Below are 16906 nucleotides of genomic sequence, written 5' to 3' on the forward strand. Positions count from 1 at the left end.
ATTACTGTGCTTCAATGTTTCTGTGCTTTTGAAACCTTAAAAAAACCTCACCCAAATTCCAATTTTGCTTTCAAATTGACAGGCTGAGGAGAGACATGGCAACATCGAGGAACGACTGAGGCAGATGGAAGCACAGCTAGAGGAGAAGAATCAAGAGCTGCTAAGGGTATTGTACATAATTTTGACAAAGATATAAAGCTGAAAGAAAGAATTCAATCCCCTTTATGGCTGGTACTGTTCAGCAAAGCTGGTTTTATTTCTCTCTTTAAAAGAAAACCGGAGTTTGGGCTGGCTGATATTTGGGAGATTTGAGTCACTGTACTATGTCTCACCTTAAATCTCAAGGGCAAGCTGAAAGTCTGCCATGAAAGTTTGAAAATAGAAAATATCCAATTACTATTCTTAAACTCAATATATATTCACATACTCAATAAAATATATTCAATATTACTGGTAATATTGCTATTACTATTCATATCTGATTACTGTTCATACTTTCTGATGAACAGACAGATCAAAAACTTGCTGAATTAAATGACTATGGAAAAATTGGTTTCTGGGTTATAAATAATGGAATTCATTCTGAATTCTGTTTGTTTTTTGTTTGTTTGTTTTTTTAATATAGGCTCAGATTTTCAAACTTCTGATTTTGGATCAGTTATTAAACTGTGAAGTGTCCCTTATACTCCCTCACAGAGTCCTGGAGGTCCATCCAGTATTCCCCTCTGGAAAAATATTGCTGTTAAAGAAAGCTTACTGCCTTTATAACCTGGAAATTGTTATAGACATTGAAAATTTGAAGTTATTTCAGTAGCTTTTCTGTATCTTAGGCTAGACAGAGAGAGAAGATGAATGAAGAGCATAATAAACGTTTGTCAGAAACTGTTGATAAGCTTCTGTCTGAATCCAATGAAAGGCTCCAGCTGCATCTCAAGGAAAGGATGGCTGCCCTAGAAGATAAGGTAACAAGTCACATTCCAGCACATACATTAATTAGTATGCTCAGAATTCTGTGATTTGTGCAGTTTGCACACATCTGTAACTTCAGTAAATAAATATGAAATCCTTATTACTAAATAGTTTTTCTTAAGGCTGTTTTTTAGTGTGGATTTTGAAAATATGTACATAAAATTCAAGTTTTTTGAGACTGTCCCTGGGCGTTGCACTGCAGTGTTGAGAAGGCATCTTTTAATTTTAAGCAACTTTATCTTTTCCTGGTTGATTGGTGTGGATTGCATAAATAGGCTCATCCAGTATAATACAGGAAGCCTAAAGAATTAGGACTAGAACTCTGGCCTTTTTATTTCAGTTTCTTTTGTTTCCCAGTGCTCTTGGCTATACCAGTTCCCCTGAGTCCTTGTAGGATTCTTGCAAGTTGAAAGAACCTTGTGTTTTCTTCCCAGGTAGATCATTTTGGGAACTCATTATGTGAAGATAATTGGGCTGTTCCCTGCACTGTCAATGCACCCCTTGGAGCTTTCCCCAGCATTCAACTTGTGACACACTTTTACTGTTTTTCTTTATCTTCTGCTTTTGGATGTAGTTCCTTATGGATTTTTCTTTCACACATGCCTTTAAGTTAGATTATCTTACTCTGCATCCAACAAAGCAAGGTCTTCTAAAGTGACATTTTACTTGATGCTGATTTAGAATTGCCTTGTCTTGGATTAAAAAAATATTTGGTTTCCTTTCTTGGAGAGTGAAATGATCATATGGGGAAAATGTTTCAGTAAAAGCTATGTGAATTTTGTTTTAAAGTCATGACAATAAAACACTTCAATAAGTAGAATGATGTTTTCAGATTTTTACTAAATGTTTGCTTCCTCTTGCATTCATTTCAATTCAGTTCTCATCCCTAAACCGTCAGTGAGGTGTCTGACACATCCTTCCATAATTCCGGGGCTCTCAGATCATTACAGGGATTTAGTTCATTCCTTGCCCTGCTTTTATGCTCTCAGAACTGGGAGGAATCGAGTGGTGCAGAAGAAACGTAGGTCCTACTGTTATCCTTCGAGTTGATCATAAAGGTGCTTATCTGGCATCTAAGGCTGCAAACTTTGCCTTGTGTTTCTAAGTTAACAACACTATTTTCAACATCACTAACTGCTTCAGAAATTCTGGTTATGGCCCATGTTGTGATATCAACAGTCATAACAGTCTTTTAAAATTAAATTTCTAAGAAACAGATGACAGCATTGGTTTTTTTAAATGTTTGCATATTGGGGGGTGTCTTAGGGCTGACCCAAACTCCCTCCTATCTTCCATAACTTCTTTCATGAGTAATGAGGAAAATCTACTTGTCCTTTACTCTAAGTAACAACTTTTAGAGAAGTGTTCTTGTGGAGGCTTCCAGCTCATTCTTTTATGATAAGTTAGAAAGAAATGTGCAGGTAAAATTTTAAGACTTTGTTCTGATCACTTGGTATTTTTCCCAGAGTGATTTATTTTTTCACATATGAAATTGTAGTTCATCTAAAACATGTAATAAAGGTATTAACAACCTCAAGAAATTGTTAATCAGAACCTTTTGGCTGTGGTAGAAAAGGAAAAGAAAGTGAGCCAGTTATAAGTGTCCTATCAGAAGGGGGAATCTCTAGTTTGAAACAGGTCTAATGTTAAGAAAAACCCTTAATTCAGTGAGTGTTGCAGTTCTGAAAGTACAGTATATCCAAGAAATTTTTTTAGGTCAAACAAGTGCAAATAGAATGAAAACTTAAGGATAATGGCTGCTAATTCATCTCAATAACCACTCAGTGAATTACTTTAAATTATTTTAGCTGCCTAATTATTCCTTTTTTTTTTACTGGTCAGACTTTTTCAAATGCAGTTTTAGAAGTTTGCTATTGCTATTAAAAATTTATGGAACCAGTACTATTACTAAATCCATTATTTAGAGGGCTGTACACCTGGAAGGATAAACCTTCAGCTATAATCAAAGTGAAATGATGGTAAAGTATCTTTAATTTAAGATGTATAATGTTGACTGAATTATTTTTAATACTCCTCATGGTTGTGGTTTAAAAGTGTAAAGCTTTTTATAAGTGACTTACTCTGTGATACCTTTTATTTTAGAATTCACTTCTTCGAGAAATTGAAAATGCAAAAAAGCAAATAGAGGAGCTTCAGCATGAAAAGGTACATTGCCTTTCTGAAATATTCTGTTGGAGCATCATTGCTGCCTTGCTACATAGCAGGATCAGGTTTTAATTCCCCACAGAATTTAACGTTACCTGCTCTGTTTAAAAGAAGGGAGTTGTTGTTCATTTTATGGTATTGTGTGCCTAGTTTTATGAGGCTTTTATAGGTAATACATAACCTTTTACTCAAAAACTTCTGAATATGTAAAGTGCCTGGATATGTTGGCAATTTGCCCAAGTTTGGGGATTGTGTAGAATTTTTATATTTTTGTACATATGACCTTGAACAGCAAAAAGAAAAGAGATACATTTTTAATGTTGAGCATTTTCCTATAAGGTTTTCTTAAAGCTTTCAATATGAAATACGTGTGCAACTGCTAAAAATTTTCTTTAATTTATTAGACTTGGCTGCTGCTTTTTAATAGCATCTGTCTGGTGTTGTGCTTGCCCTGGAAATGACAAGTTTTCCTTCCTTAAATAAGTGGCGAGGCCTTTCGTATCTTGCATCCTTAAACAGTGGCAGTTGATTTTGTGGTCACAGCATCTGTTCTGAAATAATACTTGTTATAGCTTGTTAAATCACAGGTGTACTGCACCTCCCTACATCACTCTGGTAAGTTTCTAGGACAGGATTTGGAGGCTGTGCTTCTGTAATAAAAAGAAGAATGTTAAAGAATGTTCTGCAAAATGTGGAAGTCTTGTATGTGTTGGCCAGCAGTTTTCACACAAGGCACAGATATTCAACATCAGCCACTTTTTATTGGTCTTCTCTTGTTTTCTCATTCATTGGATTTCTCTGCTGTTAAATTCAGAGTTTCTAGGGTCTGTCAAAATGTCCAAGTTCAAAGTGAATACTTTTAGAACTTTCTGTGCAGACAGCTGGAAAAATCTTCTTGTTTCTTCTGATTATCGCTTTATAATAATTAAGTTAGTAGCATGTGAATTTTATTTCATTGCTGTTTTTAAAGTGTATGTTGTCATTACTAGAGTCAGCGTAGAGAGGCAGCAGAATTACTCTGGGTTGGCCTTTTGTGGCAGTGCTGTATTGTGTGCAGCAAACCCAATTTTTACATTTTATATTGTTGATGGGTGTGTTTTAAAATCTGTTATTTCTGAGTTTCATAGAAATGAGGCCAAAATCTTAAATGTTAGTTTATAAATCCCTATTTGATACTGATTGTTTTTTCTTAAGGCATATTGTTTTGTATTTCATGTATCTATTTTTGCAGGATCAACTTGCAATAAATGTTGATGCATTAAGGGCTGAAAATGACCAAGTGAGACTCAGAGCCACATCACTCCATCATAGGTACCAGCAGTATTTCAATTTCTTCTACTTTCTTTAAAGTCACTATGCGAAATGTAATTTTGTCTGTTATATAGCTATAAAATCTATTTTCATAGAGCATATAAGACAGTTTTTATGCAGTGCCTAAAAGCAATTGGCACTAGTAGGAAAAGAGAAATAATTTGGGTGAATTTTTTTGGTTTCTTTCCCTCTTCCCCTCCCTTTTTAAAGCTAAATGATTGTTTGTGTGTACCAGCAGACCAGATTTCAGATTCCCTATGACATCTTCCTCTGTGGTTGACACTCACACAGACTCCTTTGGCACCTCCTCCGTGCTGAGGCGTCCCCAGAAGGGACGTTTGGCAGCTCTCAGAGATGAACCTTCAAAGGTAACAGAACTCTGAAATGAAAATACAAATAAATCTGTGATGAAAAAATAGATTACGTAGGGCTAATCATTGTAAGGAGTTTTTAGAACTGGAGTAGCTAGCAATAAAGTAGATTTTGTAGATCCTCTTTCACTAACTAATGCACCGCTACTGGTCTTTGTAATTGTTAGCAAAAATAGCAAGATTATGGTTTTGAACTCAAATTTTGTTTTTTAATTTTGCTAAGCCTATAAAATATACTTTAAAACAGTCCTACTTCTGTGTCTATACACTATTCTAATGTGTCACTGTTCTGCAAACTATTTCAAGTCCCTTTCAGGACTGATTCCAAAATTTGCAAGGAACTGATAGCAAAATTCTACCATAATTCAAAGTGTGTATAGCCAAGATATGTGATGTTTGAATTTATTCAATAAACCCGTCCATTTTACATCTTCTAGTGAAGTGAAATTTAAAAGTTTCCTACATTATAGCTTTTTTTCTTTACATTTCTCTAAAAACTGCTATCTTAATGGATGCATTCAGCATGTAAGTAGACTTAAAAAAATTATTTTAAACATCTTGAAAATCAGTAGAAACATCATGTTTTTGTCCATTGAGTTTGGATTTTTTTTCATGGATTCTTTTAGGTTCAGACTCTGAATGAGCAGGATTGGGAGCGAGCCCAGCAAGCAAGTGTGTTGGCAAATGTGGCACAAGCATTTGAGAGTGATGTTGATGTGTCTGATGTGGAGGATGACAGAGAGACCATATTCAACTCAGTTGATCTGCTGTCACCAAGTGGTCAGGCTGATGCTCAGACTTTGGCCATAATGCTTCAGGAACAGTTGGATGCCATCAACAAAGAGATTAGGTATGGCCTGTCTGCTGTCAGGGCTTTGATAAAAATCACTTGGAAAATGGTCATTTTGTACTGATCCTTCCTAATCCTCCACTCCTTCTGGTCATATGGCCCTTGTTTGAATGTCACATTCCTTTAAAACTCTTTTATCCCTTAGACTTATCCAAGAAGAGAAGGAGAACACGGAGCAGCGAGCAGAGGAGATTGAAAGCAGGGTGGGCAGTGGCAACCTGGATGCCCATGGCCGATTCCGCTCCATGAGCTCCATCCCTCCTTCCTATGCCAGTGGTTCCCTGGCTGGTTCCTCCCCCCCTGGCAGTGGCCGCTCCACCCCGAGGCGGATCCCACACAGCCCAGCTCGGGAAGTGGACAGGTTGGGGATCATGACACTGGTAAGTGCCCATTAACTCCAGGTTTTTTCCGGAAGAGCGCTTCTTTTCTCTAGGAAATGGGTTGTTTGATTTCCCCCTCCTCTCCTTCTTACTCAACTGCATTTTTCCTTCCTCTAGATTTTTCTACTGCTTCCTTTCAACTTGTATAAAAAGTGTAAGATACAGTTCATAATAATTAGGAAAAACTTTCCTATTATTTTGTTATCTTGGCCTAAGTATTCCTTCTGTTGTTATGGTCTTTTTTCAGACTCCCCTTCCTACAAGAAATAATGTTTTCTTTTCAACCACTTTCTCCCTCTGCTTTAAACTTCATTTTTAGCAGTCCACTGTTCTACTAAACATTCAGCTAAAAGGTGATTTGCATATTAGTCTTGAAGACTGTGGTGGTAATAAAACTGCTGTTTTATTAATAATGAGTACTACTGTCCTGTTTTAGGCTATTAAAACTGGTAGGGAAAAGACGTGTCTGTTAGACCTTGTGGCTGATGAAGTAGTTCAGGCTTAGCAGTTCAGTGAGTAGAGAAAGATAGATCCATTCTTTTGACATTCTGATGACTGCTTAGAAAAATTAATCCTTCTAGGAGCTGCTTTGTACATGGAAACGTATCTCTAAAAACAAGATACAAGTTTTCCCCTTTCATATTTTTACATAAATGTTAAGTAAACCAAACAGTTTCTCATCTTTAGGATACCTTTCAGGAAGGAGCATCTTGGGTACTGGTATTTATTTGCAAGCACTCTCCAGGAAAAGCTCCTTTTCTGATTTAGTCCTAGATACTTTACCTTGTCTCCAGATTTCCACATGGTTTTGGAAACTGTACTTACTAATTGTGCTATCAAAATTCAGGATATGGGGTGCTTTATCTTTTAACATTTCACAGTAATAAGTAGATAAGCAAAGTACTTCTCATGCATAAAACCATATACAAATTTAAGTGGCTCTTTTCCAAAAAACTGGATTAGGAGAATGTGTCTTATAATCTAATGTAATTAAAGAAAAGCGAACTGTAATTAAAGCTGACTTTACATCATAATTGTGAATCAAAGTCACTTTATCTGCTGTTTGCAGTTGCATTTGGTGGTTTTTGTACCTGGAAACTGATTTGTGAAAGCTTGAAAACAAGAAGCTATGCTTCTAGAATTACAGAACAAGAGCTTTCTAGAAACTTCTGGAACAGCTGTTATGAATTTTTGGACTAAATAATAGTTCTACTGTGTTTTTCAATGTTTTAATAGGGAGTTGCATCGGTTTATGATCATGTAGGCAAATTAGCTTAAGGCTGCCTGCAGTAGTGGTTCTGCAGTTCAGTCAGTTGAAAGCTCCTCATGATTAAAAAGCATCAACATGATAAATTGTGAAGCCTGCAGCTCTCTTGGCCAGTTTTTGTGGACAGTTTTCATTCCATATAGTAAACATTTGCATTTTTATGGAGCATCAGATTTAATAGATAAAAGATCCAGCAAGAGTAAAATGAGTCAGGTGTTTTGTCAAGAACTTGAGGAGGGACTAGATCATCTTTAAAGGTCTCTTCTATGATTCACTGGATGATTTATTAATGTAGTACTCTACAGTCAGATTGAACAAAACTTTCCATATTAATGCTGCATAGTTTACATGTATTCGAAATAAAAAATGATTAAAAGGCATCCTTTGGGATTGAAGGGAGGGAAGCAACACCCTCCTTGTCCCACTTCTCCCCTGCCTTGTCCCACTTCAAAGGGGACTGACTTTATTTTTGGTTATTGTCTTTTTAAATAATGAGAACTGTTAAACAAATTACCTACATTTAACTTTTATCAGCATCAGTGGGAAAAACTTGTTTGTGTAACTCAAGGTTTCTGCCTTGCTCTGTACCTGGGAAATGAGGAATTCTGGAGTGGATGGAGGATAAAATAAAACTGGTGGTGGACTCTTGCTCAAACATTTCAGTACTTCAAACTTAGAACAGAATCCTGTTACTGTATAGAAACCAACTATTTTTGGCACTCCTGTCTTTCACAGTTATTAAATACTGGCTGCTTTTTGTGCTATGTAGGAAAGAGCTGCAGGAACCACTAAGTTGTGAGGAGGGACTAGTGCAGGCAGTGTATTTAAGGCTCCTGTGGGTGATATGTAGGTTCAAGGCAAGCCCTTGACACATAATGGGAAATCTCTCACCTTTTAAAAGCAACACTTCACTGTTTTTCTTGCTGAAGATGCTGCACTTTTTGTGTGCTAATTGCCTGAAGTACCAATACACTCAAACATCTACAGTACTTCAGTAGATAACCGTTTCTAAGTGTTTATTTTTTTCTCTTCTGGGATACATTTTAAGTAATCTGTTGTTTGAAGAGTACTTGATACTCAGTATCTTTCTCTGTGCCATTGTTGTAATTGTTATTTATATTCTCCCTGAGATGTTTTGTCTCTGTACTAGTTGTTTCAGTCTGTGCTGCAGTTTACAATAAATACAGCTTTTCCAAATTTCTTTTCTTTGCATGCATCTGTCAGCCTAGTGATTTAAGGAAACACCGTAGAAAGGTAAAAATCTTTAGTTTGTTTAATGGTGTGCTCCTTCATCTCCTTCCCTGACCCCAAACTAATTACTGGATAACAGGAACATAAGAGAAAGCATTTGCAGGGTAACTCTGTAATAAAGCAAGATTATGGTTTATCATTTTAGCATAAGTGTGGGTTTGTTTTGTAGGGGGTTTTTTTGTTTGTTTGCCTTTTTTTGCTGTGTGGAGACTGTTGTGCTGCTTTCTGTTTGTAACCACTGTTTTGCAGTCTTGATGCATCATTGTTTAATATTAAAGATCTGTGAAGTTATAATTTCTGTTACTAAAACTTTAAAATCAACCATAGCTACAAATATGAAGACTTCATCAAGTCAGTAATCTTGCCAATGATCCTTTTCACAGGACTCTTGATTTTTACACTTGCTCAAACTGAAGTGAGGTACGTTAGTTTTGTGGTGCTACGACATTACTTTAGTTCTTAGCTCTCTGAATGAACTAAATAAGTGCTACTGGCTTATTTCAGTAGCTAAGACTGAAATTTAGTAGTTTATCACTGAAGGTAACAGGAAATTCAGAAAGAAGTCAAGCCAAAAATAAGCAACTGGAGAATGGTAATGGCAAGAGTAATCCTTTAATACTGAAATAATTGATTTCTCCTTTCAGTATTTTGTGTAGTGTTGATGCTACATTTGTGTTTTGGCATTTCCCCCTCAAGTTTTCCTTGTTTTTCCATTAGTCTCCAGCTTCCAGAGAAGAGGTACGAGATGATAAAACCACAATAAAATGTGAGACATCACCACCTTCTTCCCCTCGGTCTCTGCGTTTGGACAGAGTCCAGAAAGGAGCTTTGCACACAGTGAGCCATGAAGATATCAGGGACATCAGGAAGTAAGTGCCTGGGACACCACTCAGACCTACCAGAAACTCAGTTTTCACATCATCAGAATAAAATCCTAAATCAGCAGAACTGTTCAGCCCGTAGGATTTTAGTCTGGATGTTGAAGTGTTTCTCGAAAGTCAAGAGTATGAACACATACTGTTGCATAAACAATAAGAATACGGGTTTTGTTAATGATCAGAAATGGCTTTATATGAAGAATTCTTCTGGTACTCAAATCTGCATTAAGTTTGCTTCATGTTGAGGAAATGAGAAATACGCAATTCCACTCTTCAAGTTGGAATTTAGGTATAAATTTAGAAATAACTTGCAAAATAACCATCACTTGGATGGACAGATGGACTTTTCAAACTGCCTGGGATGGATTCCATTCAAGTATTTCAAACTTTCATTGTCTGCCTCAGTTGGTCAGGAACTTGTGTTGGCAATTTTGGCCTCTCTGAATTGCACTTTAAACACTTCTATTGACTTGTAGTTCCATGTTATAGTATATAGATTTTATTTCCCTTTCTTCTTTTCTTGCATTGTTTTCACTGGGTTTTTTTTATTTAATTATTTGTATTTTAATGGATAAATTTCTTTTCTTGACTCATAAAAGCTGAAATTAGATGTCATTAGTGAGTTACTGAATGTTAATTAACTTGCACAGAACCCTGAACTTGTCTATCACTGTTACACTGGTGAATTTGTTTTACATGGGCTCCTTTATGACTCTTTTTGTGGGTAAAGTTCAACAGGTTCTCAAGATGGGCAAACAAGTAATCCCAGTAGCAGTAACAGTAGCCAAGATTCCCTTCACAAAGCTCCCAAAAAGAAGGGGATCAAATCCTCCATCGGCCGCTTGTTTGGCAAGAAGGAGAAGGGACGACCTGGACAAATAAGCAAGGAAGGATTAGGACAAGGTGGATTTGCTTTTTGTTTTGTAAGAGGTGTGAGCTTGGGGGGTTGGCTTTGTACATGATCAGTAATATTACAAAGGATTAAATACTTGATTGAGAACATAAGGCTGGTTTTTGGGTTGTTTTTTTTAGGCGGCATGGGAGAAGCTGATGGTTCCTCTCAGGATGCCTTAGGTCTCAGCAAGCTTGGAGGTCAGGCAGAAAAAAACAGGAAAATGCAGAAAAAGTAAGTTATCAAATATTTTTAGTCCTCTGTTGGTAAAGTATTGCTTTCTTTAAAAATGTTGTGGTTTATTTTTTAGTTTCATTTTTGGATATTTTTGACTAGTATGGTGCTGTGGCTAATAAGCCTCCGAAGGTTTGGTTTGTTTACTATTTTTTCCAAATATCAGTAGTAGCAGAGGTCATGGTAAGTTTGAAATGAATTTCAGTGCTGAAAACTTATAATTGGAATGCTGTAATAAACTCATAGATAAAAGTGGACTCTTATCAACCCCACCCCCACCCCGAAATTTGTTATATTTAATACCTGCTTTGGGCTGGATTCAGTTGGAAAATTTCCTAAAGTTGTCTGATGCTGTTACTTGCTCTAGAGTGTGAAGGAGTTGACAGAGTGAAAGCACAAGATGCTCGGTGGTGACATCCCTCTGTATGAATTTCCTATTTCTTCTCTGCCCTTTTGTGTTATAGCTGCCAACTGCTTTTCTCTTCACTTATTTTTTTTTACTTCTGTTTAAGGTTTTCTTGACATTCTGTCATATATTTTAACAGCTGAAATCTTTTTTCTTTCACCATATAATGCCAATTTCACCTTTTTTTAATCTGTTGTGACTACTTTTTTATGGCACCTTTTAGGCATTTACCTTTTCCTAGTCATGAGAATTTTTTCGCTCTTTGTCCAAGAAGTCTTTAGTTTATTGTTCAGCTTTTGAGTATCTATTTGCATCCTTGTTATTCCCAGAGTTAGAAGAGATGTAGCAAAGATTGTAATTATAGGTGTAAAATAGACATTGCTAGCAGTAGAAATCTTGATTTAAGGCTTAAATTGGTAATACGGGAAACACTGAAATTTCTCTAAGTAGGATCAGGCATTCTTTGCATTTTTTCACCCAAAGCTGAGCCATATACCTTGAACTTCTGTTACTTCTGTTCAGCTGCCTTTATTGTGTCAAAAAACTGACAAAGATCAGACAGGTCTTGCTTTTTTACTTGCCTTCTGAAGTCAGTGAATATTGAAAAAAAAAGTGTGTTAATTTTCTCTTTGTGAGGGATTTTTTTGCAGTACGTAAGTTCTATTAACAAATAAGAATAATGCCTGGTGGCTGCTAATGAAAACCAGCAGTGTGTTGGTTTGGAAAGTTGGAATGGAATGTGGGTTTGTTTGTATAACAGAAGGCTCAGCTGTTTTTCCTCAGACTGCTGCACTGAAGGCAATCATACGTTATTATGACCCGGTATTTTCCCCTTTTCTACAGAGCTTTAAAGTGATACCCCACATCTTGGTTGAATAAATAGTTAGAGTCTGGTCATGTCTAAATAGTGGGTAGGGTTGTTCTTTGATCAATATAGGTATTTCTCAATGCCAGCCACAAATTTCAGTCTCTAGGAGAACAATCTACAGTACCTTGCTTTAAGAAATGCAGAAAGTGCATTTCTGCCCTTCAAAATTATACTGGTACTACTTAAAGTGTAATTTATGGCTGCATGTTGTTGACTGCTTAAGAGGCAAGTGTCTGTCTTAAACAAATGAAAACTTTCCCTAGCTATTCTTAAGTCCCTCTCCATCTTTCTTGGAGCCCCTTTAGATACTGAAAGGGGCTCTAAGGTCCCCCTGGAACCTTCTCTTGGCTTTTTTTCAAATAAATGAATATAATCTAACTCTAATTTTAAAAATCCCAATAAGATATTTTAATGCAGCTGCTTCAGAAGCCTTGCAGGTTTCTGAACAATGTTCTGAACAATGTTATCACAAGGGACCAAAGATCCCTTGCGATGCTGGATATCTAAAGGAAAAAGTGGGAAAGCTGCTCTGAATTGCTTTTCATTTTGATACTGGAGGATGGTGGGTTAAAACAAATTCTTGGGGCTGACTGTTTGCTTTTATAAAATCTTGTATTCCGCAGAAAGAATTCCAATTACCTGAATACTTGGAACAATGACAGCTACTTCTATTTATAGTTGTCTCTAATCCCTATTTGCTTACTTATCTTTCTGCTTTCTGCATGCATGTGCACAAACAAGCTGAGGGCAGTATTCAATGGCTGCTAACAAAAACCTATTTATAGCTACAGAATTAAATTACAGTCCACATTATTTGTTTTGTATGCCTTTGAGTTCAGTTCAATCCTAGTTTTAAATTTTTCCTTCATTATTTTATTTTTCTTTTCTATACCATTTCATGTGGTAGTGCAAAATCAGGGTAAGTTTATATTTATTTTATTAGGATTTTTGTGGAAGTGTGATAGATCTCATTTGGATTTTTTAGCAATATATTAAAAGCTCTAACTTTTTTCAAGAGTCTGATTATGAGAGGAAGTTCTAGATTCAAAAGAATATATTATGAAAATGTGTTGCTGAAATAAATCCAGTGTCACTTAGTGCAATGTGAAATGTAGTTCATTGTCTTGTCTTAATTTGCATGGTGTGAATTTTTATGATGGAAATATTTACCCCTACTGAGATTAAATTAGTTTTGTAGTTTGAGGTTTGAAAGTTGTTTAGCAATAGTAACTATTTGTGGCAGTTTGTTTCCAAGGTAGATGTAATTCTGTAGAACTGTTGCTTCTGTTTACTAAACCTATGTTGGTTTTAGTGTTGTGTTCATCATCTTTCTGTATTGACAATGTTTGCCACAACTGTTTGTGCTTTTCTGCGTACAAACACAACAAACGTAATACTGTATTAATCAAAAAGGAAGGCAAACCTAAATTTAAGATTCCTCTCTTAAAGTTATACACAGTAAGCTTATTTACATAACTGAAATTAACCTATAATAAGGATATTAAATTTCCCCTGACGTTCTACCTGAAATTGGTCAGTTATTTTCATGTTGTCTACTGTTGCTTTTCAGGTTTTACACCTTTAAACTCTCACTTCCATCAGTATCATTCTTTTCTCCTGCCCACTACTGTGTTTTCTCTGTTCTGAGCTTCTTCCAAATCAGTTCTCTTCAGTTCCTTCCAAGAAAACCTGGAATACAGCGTTCCCCTCTGGCTACAAGGCCTGAGTTTATCCATTCCCATGCTGTCTTAGTCCAGTGACAAAGTGAGCTTGCTCGGGGCTGCTTTATTTTTCTTGTTGGGGTTATTGTATCCTTGTCTGTCAAGAGCCATTCCAAACAGAGATCCTTCAGGTGGTCCTTGAAGGGTCTTGTGCATTCTCTGCTCCACCATACATCTGCAGTTTGGACATCATTTCTGATCCCCTATGTCCACAGTTCTTTGTTCTCCACAGGTGGTGTGAGATGCCTCTGGAATGTGTCTAATGACAAGCAGCAGCATGTTTGGGCTCCCGTTCCAAGTGAATTTCTGCTAATTTTTTTATTAAGTCTGTAGACCTATATCCCTTGGTTTTGTCACCTAGGAGTTATTCTAGTAGCCAGCTACTTCTTTGGCGTTTTTTTATCCCTCGCAGTGCCAGGTTTATCTCATCTGTTAACACTACTGACACTGCTGCAGTATTTTTTTCCCTCACAAAGATGTGAGGCTGGATTTTGCACCCACTTCCTAACTGGGGGAATTGGATGGCCTGTGAAACTCAGTTGGCCTGAGAGTTGTGATCTTTCAGGGATTTCATCACATATTACTGGAATGCAGTGAATGTCTTGGGAAAGCTGGAAGGGGATAGTTGGAAAAGGGAAGTTCTGTGCTATAGGAAAAGAAACATTTATGCATCATTTGCAGATGAAACAGCAGCTGTCTCTGAATTCTTTCTCTGAAATGCTTTGGGCCTGTGCTACATCTTGAGCTTTGGGTTTAATGATTTCCCATGAAAGCAAATTTTTTATCTCTTACTGCATATGAAAAAATTCTGCAATTAATTTTCCACTTCATGGTTGACTCCTCTTTGGATCCATTGAATAATTTCTGTATAAAGATACCGCATAAACATTTTTTATTTTGTTTGATTCTATTTCTACATGTTTGCTTCCATCCCGTAACACTCTCTTCCAGCCACACAGTCTTTTTCTGCATTATTATACCACCGTGGGTTTCAAGTTTGCATCATAACCTCTCCTGAAATTTTTGATATATTCCCTGTACTATTCCAAAGGATTTACTGTGTCATGGTTCACATGAAGTACACAGTGAGATTTATAAAGCTCCCAGAAATTACACTGAAATTCTCTGAACTCTGTACAATACAACCACCAAAAAGGAACACAAAGACATCAATTTGGAAGTTAAAGTTCTTGGAAAAAACATTGTATTCCTTTCTGGCAAATACAGTATTAAGCATTTTAATCTGTTCTTGCATTTTAATTTTTTCACTAATTTTTAAAACTTTAAGCAACACAGCGAAGCAGAACTGAATGTGTTAAGGGCTAGTGATTTGTGGGATTAATGTGAAGTGTTCCACAGCAGCAGGAAAATAACTGATCTTTTATTCCTAGATGTATCTTTTTGAAGTGTACAAATATGGTTTAGCTTTTATAGTCTTCTCTTCTTTGTTAGTGAAATTTAGCTATTAAGCTGCTGATCGCTGAACACTATTCCACCTTAATTGTTGAGTCTTTAAATGGTACCTCAGAATCATTATTTATAACCCGTTGTCTGGTAGTCCCTTCCTTCCTCCCTTTTTTCCATTTCTGGGCAGCACATGTAATTAGGAAAAATTATTGGGAGGTTCTTCTGGTGCAGTAGGAATTTATTGTCATGCAAGTGAAGTACCATCTATTGATAAAACAGTTGCTAGTATATTTATTGCTTCATCTATTGCTTTTTAGCATTATCTACCAATATAACAGGAGGATCCCATATATGTCTAAAAGACCTGAATGCTGCATATCCATTTTGTACTAGTAGCAAAAAAAGCTCCTACTCTGTCAGTAATCACTGTTCAAGATGCCTCGTGTTTTTCAATATATATATATATATAAACTTCTAAATATTTTATCATCTTAGATCTGTCCCGTGACACAGTTCAGAAGGCAAGGAGGTTTTATTTGGTTTAAGTAGTGGGAAAATACATAGTGTAGGACCTTGGTTCTGTAGTATTGCTGCTTATCTTCTTAATTCTACATTTGCAGGCATGAATAAATAACATAAAACAGTAAAAACTGTTTAATTAGGTCAAGTTGTTTTTTCAGAATTTCTAAGGAGAGTGAGTGGAGGCTTAACCATATACAACTAGCTTTCAAAGGCAGTGTCAATATGCTTTTATTAGACTTTATCAATTTTTACAGGCAGGCATAGCCAAGCAGGATTGCATTCCTATACCCACAACACTAGTTTTTGACTTTTGATTTATCAAACATTTTTGGCAGCTATTTATAGGGACCTTGTGAGCTTCCATGGTTTCCGTAAGCTGAATTGTCAATATTAAACTTCAGGCTCTTCTCTTTCAGAATAACAGAGGAAATGGTGTCACCATAGGAGTTGAAAGCTGAGTTTCAGTACACAGCCTTTTTGGCTGTAATTGCCAAAGCATGGGTCTCTGAATATAATGGTTGTCTGAAGCTCTGCCTGGAATTCTGACAGGCTGAGATTCACCAGTTAAATGGTCACTGTCCCAGTTTCCAGCCTTGACAGCCTGATGGATGTGGGCATCTGATGTGGTCTTGCATTGCTGCAAGTTTCAGATCTGCACCTTGAGAAGAAATGACTACTTTGGTCCAGTCTAATTTGCTGTGCAGAAAACTGCAGCAGTTGAGAATTTGATTGCCAGATGAGTCTGACATCTCCTCTTTGGGTTGGGAGTGTTGGTTAGTGTGTCACTAGGGCTTTTAGACAGAAATTTCTGAAAGGGAAGATTCAGCATCTCTACTGCTCTCAAATTTCCAGTCCAGTTCAGCTTTCATCCCTACATATTCCTTGTACATGTGCTGTACCTGTCTTAGGGAGTGTATCATATAAGGCTTAAGTTAACTCTTGGAATGCAGTGTTTAAATTGTAACATCAATTATAAGTCATAACTGTGTCTGTAATTTTAGGCATGAGCTGCTGGAGGAAGCCAGAAGACAAGGTTTGCCTTTTGCACAGTGGGACGGGCCTACTGTGGTTGTGTGGCTGGAGGTAAGTGGTCCTTCCAAAATAAACAAAAAGCCCCCTCAGTGTACAGCCTTCTAAAGAATTGAAGGTTTTGAATCTAGGACTGCTTCCCAGATCCTGTGTACTCCCTGTTTTTGTGTTCCAGCTGTGGGTTGGGATGCCAGCCTGGTATGTGGCTGCTTGCCGAGCAAATGTGAAAAGTGGTGCTATCATGTCAGCCTTGTCTGACACGGAAATACAGCGGGAAATTGGGATCAGCAACCCCCTGCACAGGCTCAAGCTGAGGCTGGCCATCCAAGAAATCATGTCACTGACAAGCCCATCTGCCCCTCCCACCTCAAGGACGGTAAGGAA

The 16906-nt window shown here is 36.9% G+C and overlaps 1 protein-coding gene across 13 annotated transcripts in view; it reads left to right on the plus strand.

The window, feature by feature from the left end:
• The window catches only part of PPFIA1 (PTPRF interacting protein alpha 1), a 53916-nt gene that overhangs the window by 25913 nt on the left and 11097 nt on the right, over positions 1 to 16906 (plus strand). For 8 of the 13 annotated variants that reach the window (XM_027667382.1, XM_027667383.1, XM_027667377.1 and 5 more), the window contains 13 exons: positions 83 to 166; positions 831 to 962; positions 3073 to 3135; positions 4367 to 4446; positions 4682 to 4814; positions 5444 to 5667; positions 5813 to 6047; positions 8539 to 8568; positions 9283 to 9434; positions 10174 to 10346; positions 10476 to 10569; positions 16495 to 16576; positions 16698 to 16898. In XM_027667382.1, the coding sequence (XP_027523183.1) occupies positions 83 to 166; positions 831 to 962; positions 3073 to 3135; positions 4367 to 4446; positions 4682 to 4814; positions 5444 to 5667; positions 5813 to 6047; positions 8539 to 8568; positions 9283 to 9434; positions 10174 to 10346; positions 10476 to 10569; positions 16495 to 16576; positions 16698 to 16898 (1683 nt within the window). The remainder of the gene's footprint in view (positions 1 to 82; positions 167 to 830; positions 963 to 3072; positions 3136 to 4366; positions 4447 to 4681; positions 4815 to 5443; positions 5668 to 5812; positions 6048 to 8538; positions 8569 to 9282; positions 9435 to 10173; positions 10347 to 10475; positions 10570 to 16494; positions 16577 to 16697; positions 16899 to 16906) is intronic. The other 5 variants (XM_027667387.1, XM_027667388.1, XM_027667380.1 and 2 more) reach the window with 2 other exon arrangements.

Source organism: Corapipo altera, unplaced genomic scaffold, assembly GCF_003945725.1.
Source record: "Corapipo altera isolate COAL_440 unplaced genomic scaffold, ASM394572v1 114, whole genome shotgun sequence".
NCBI lineage: Eukaryota > Metazoa > Chordata > Aves > Passeriformes > Pipridae > Corapipo > Corapipo altera.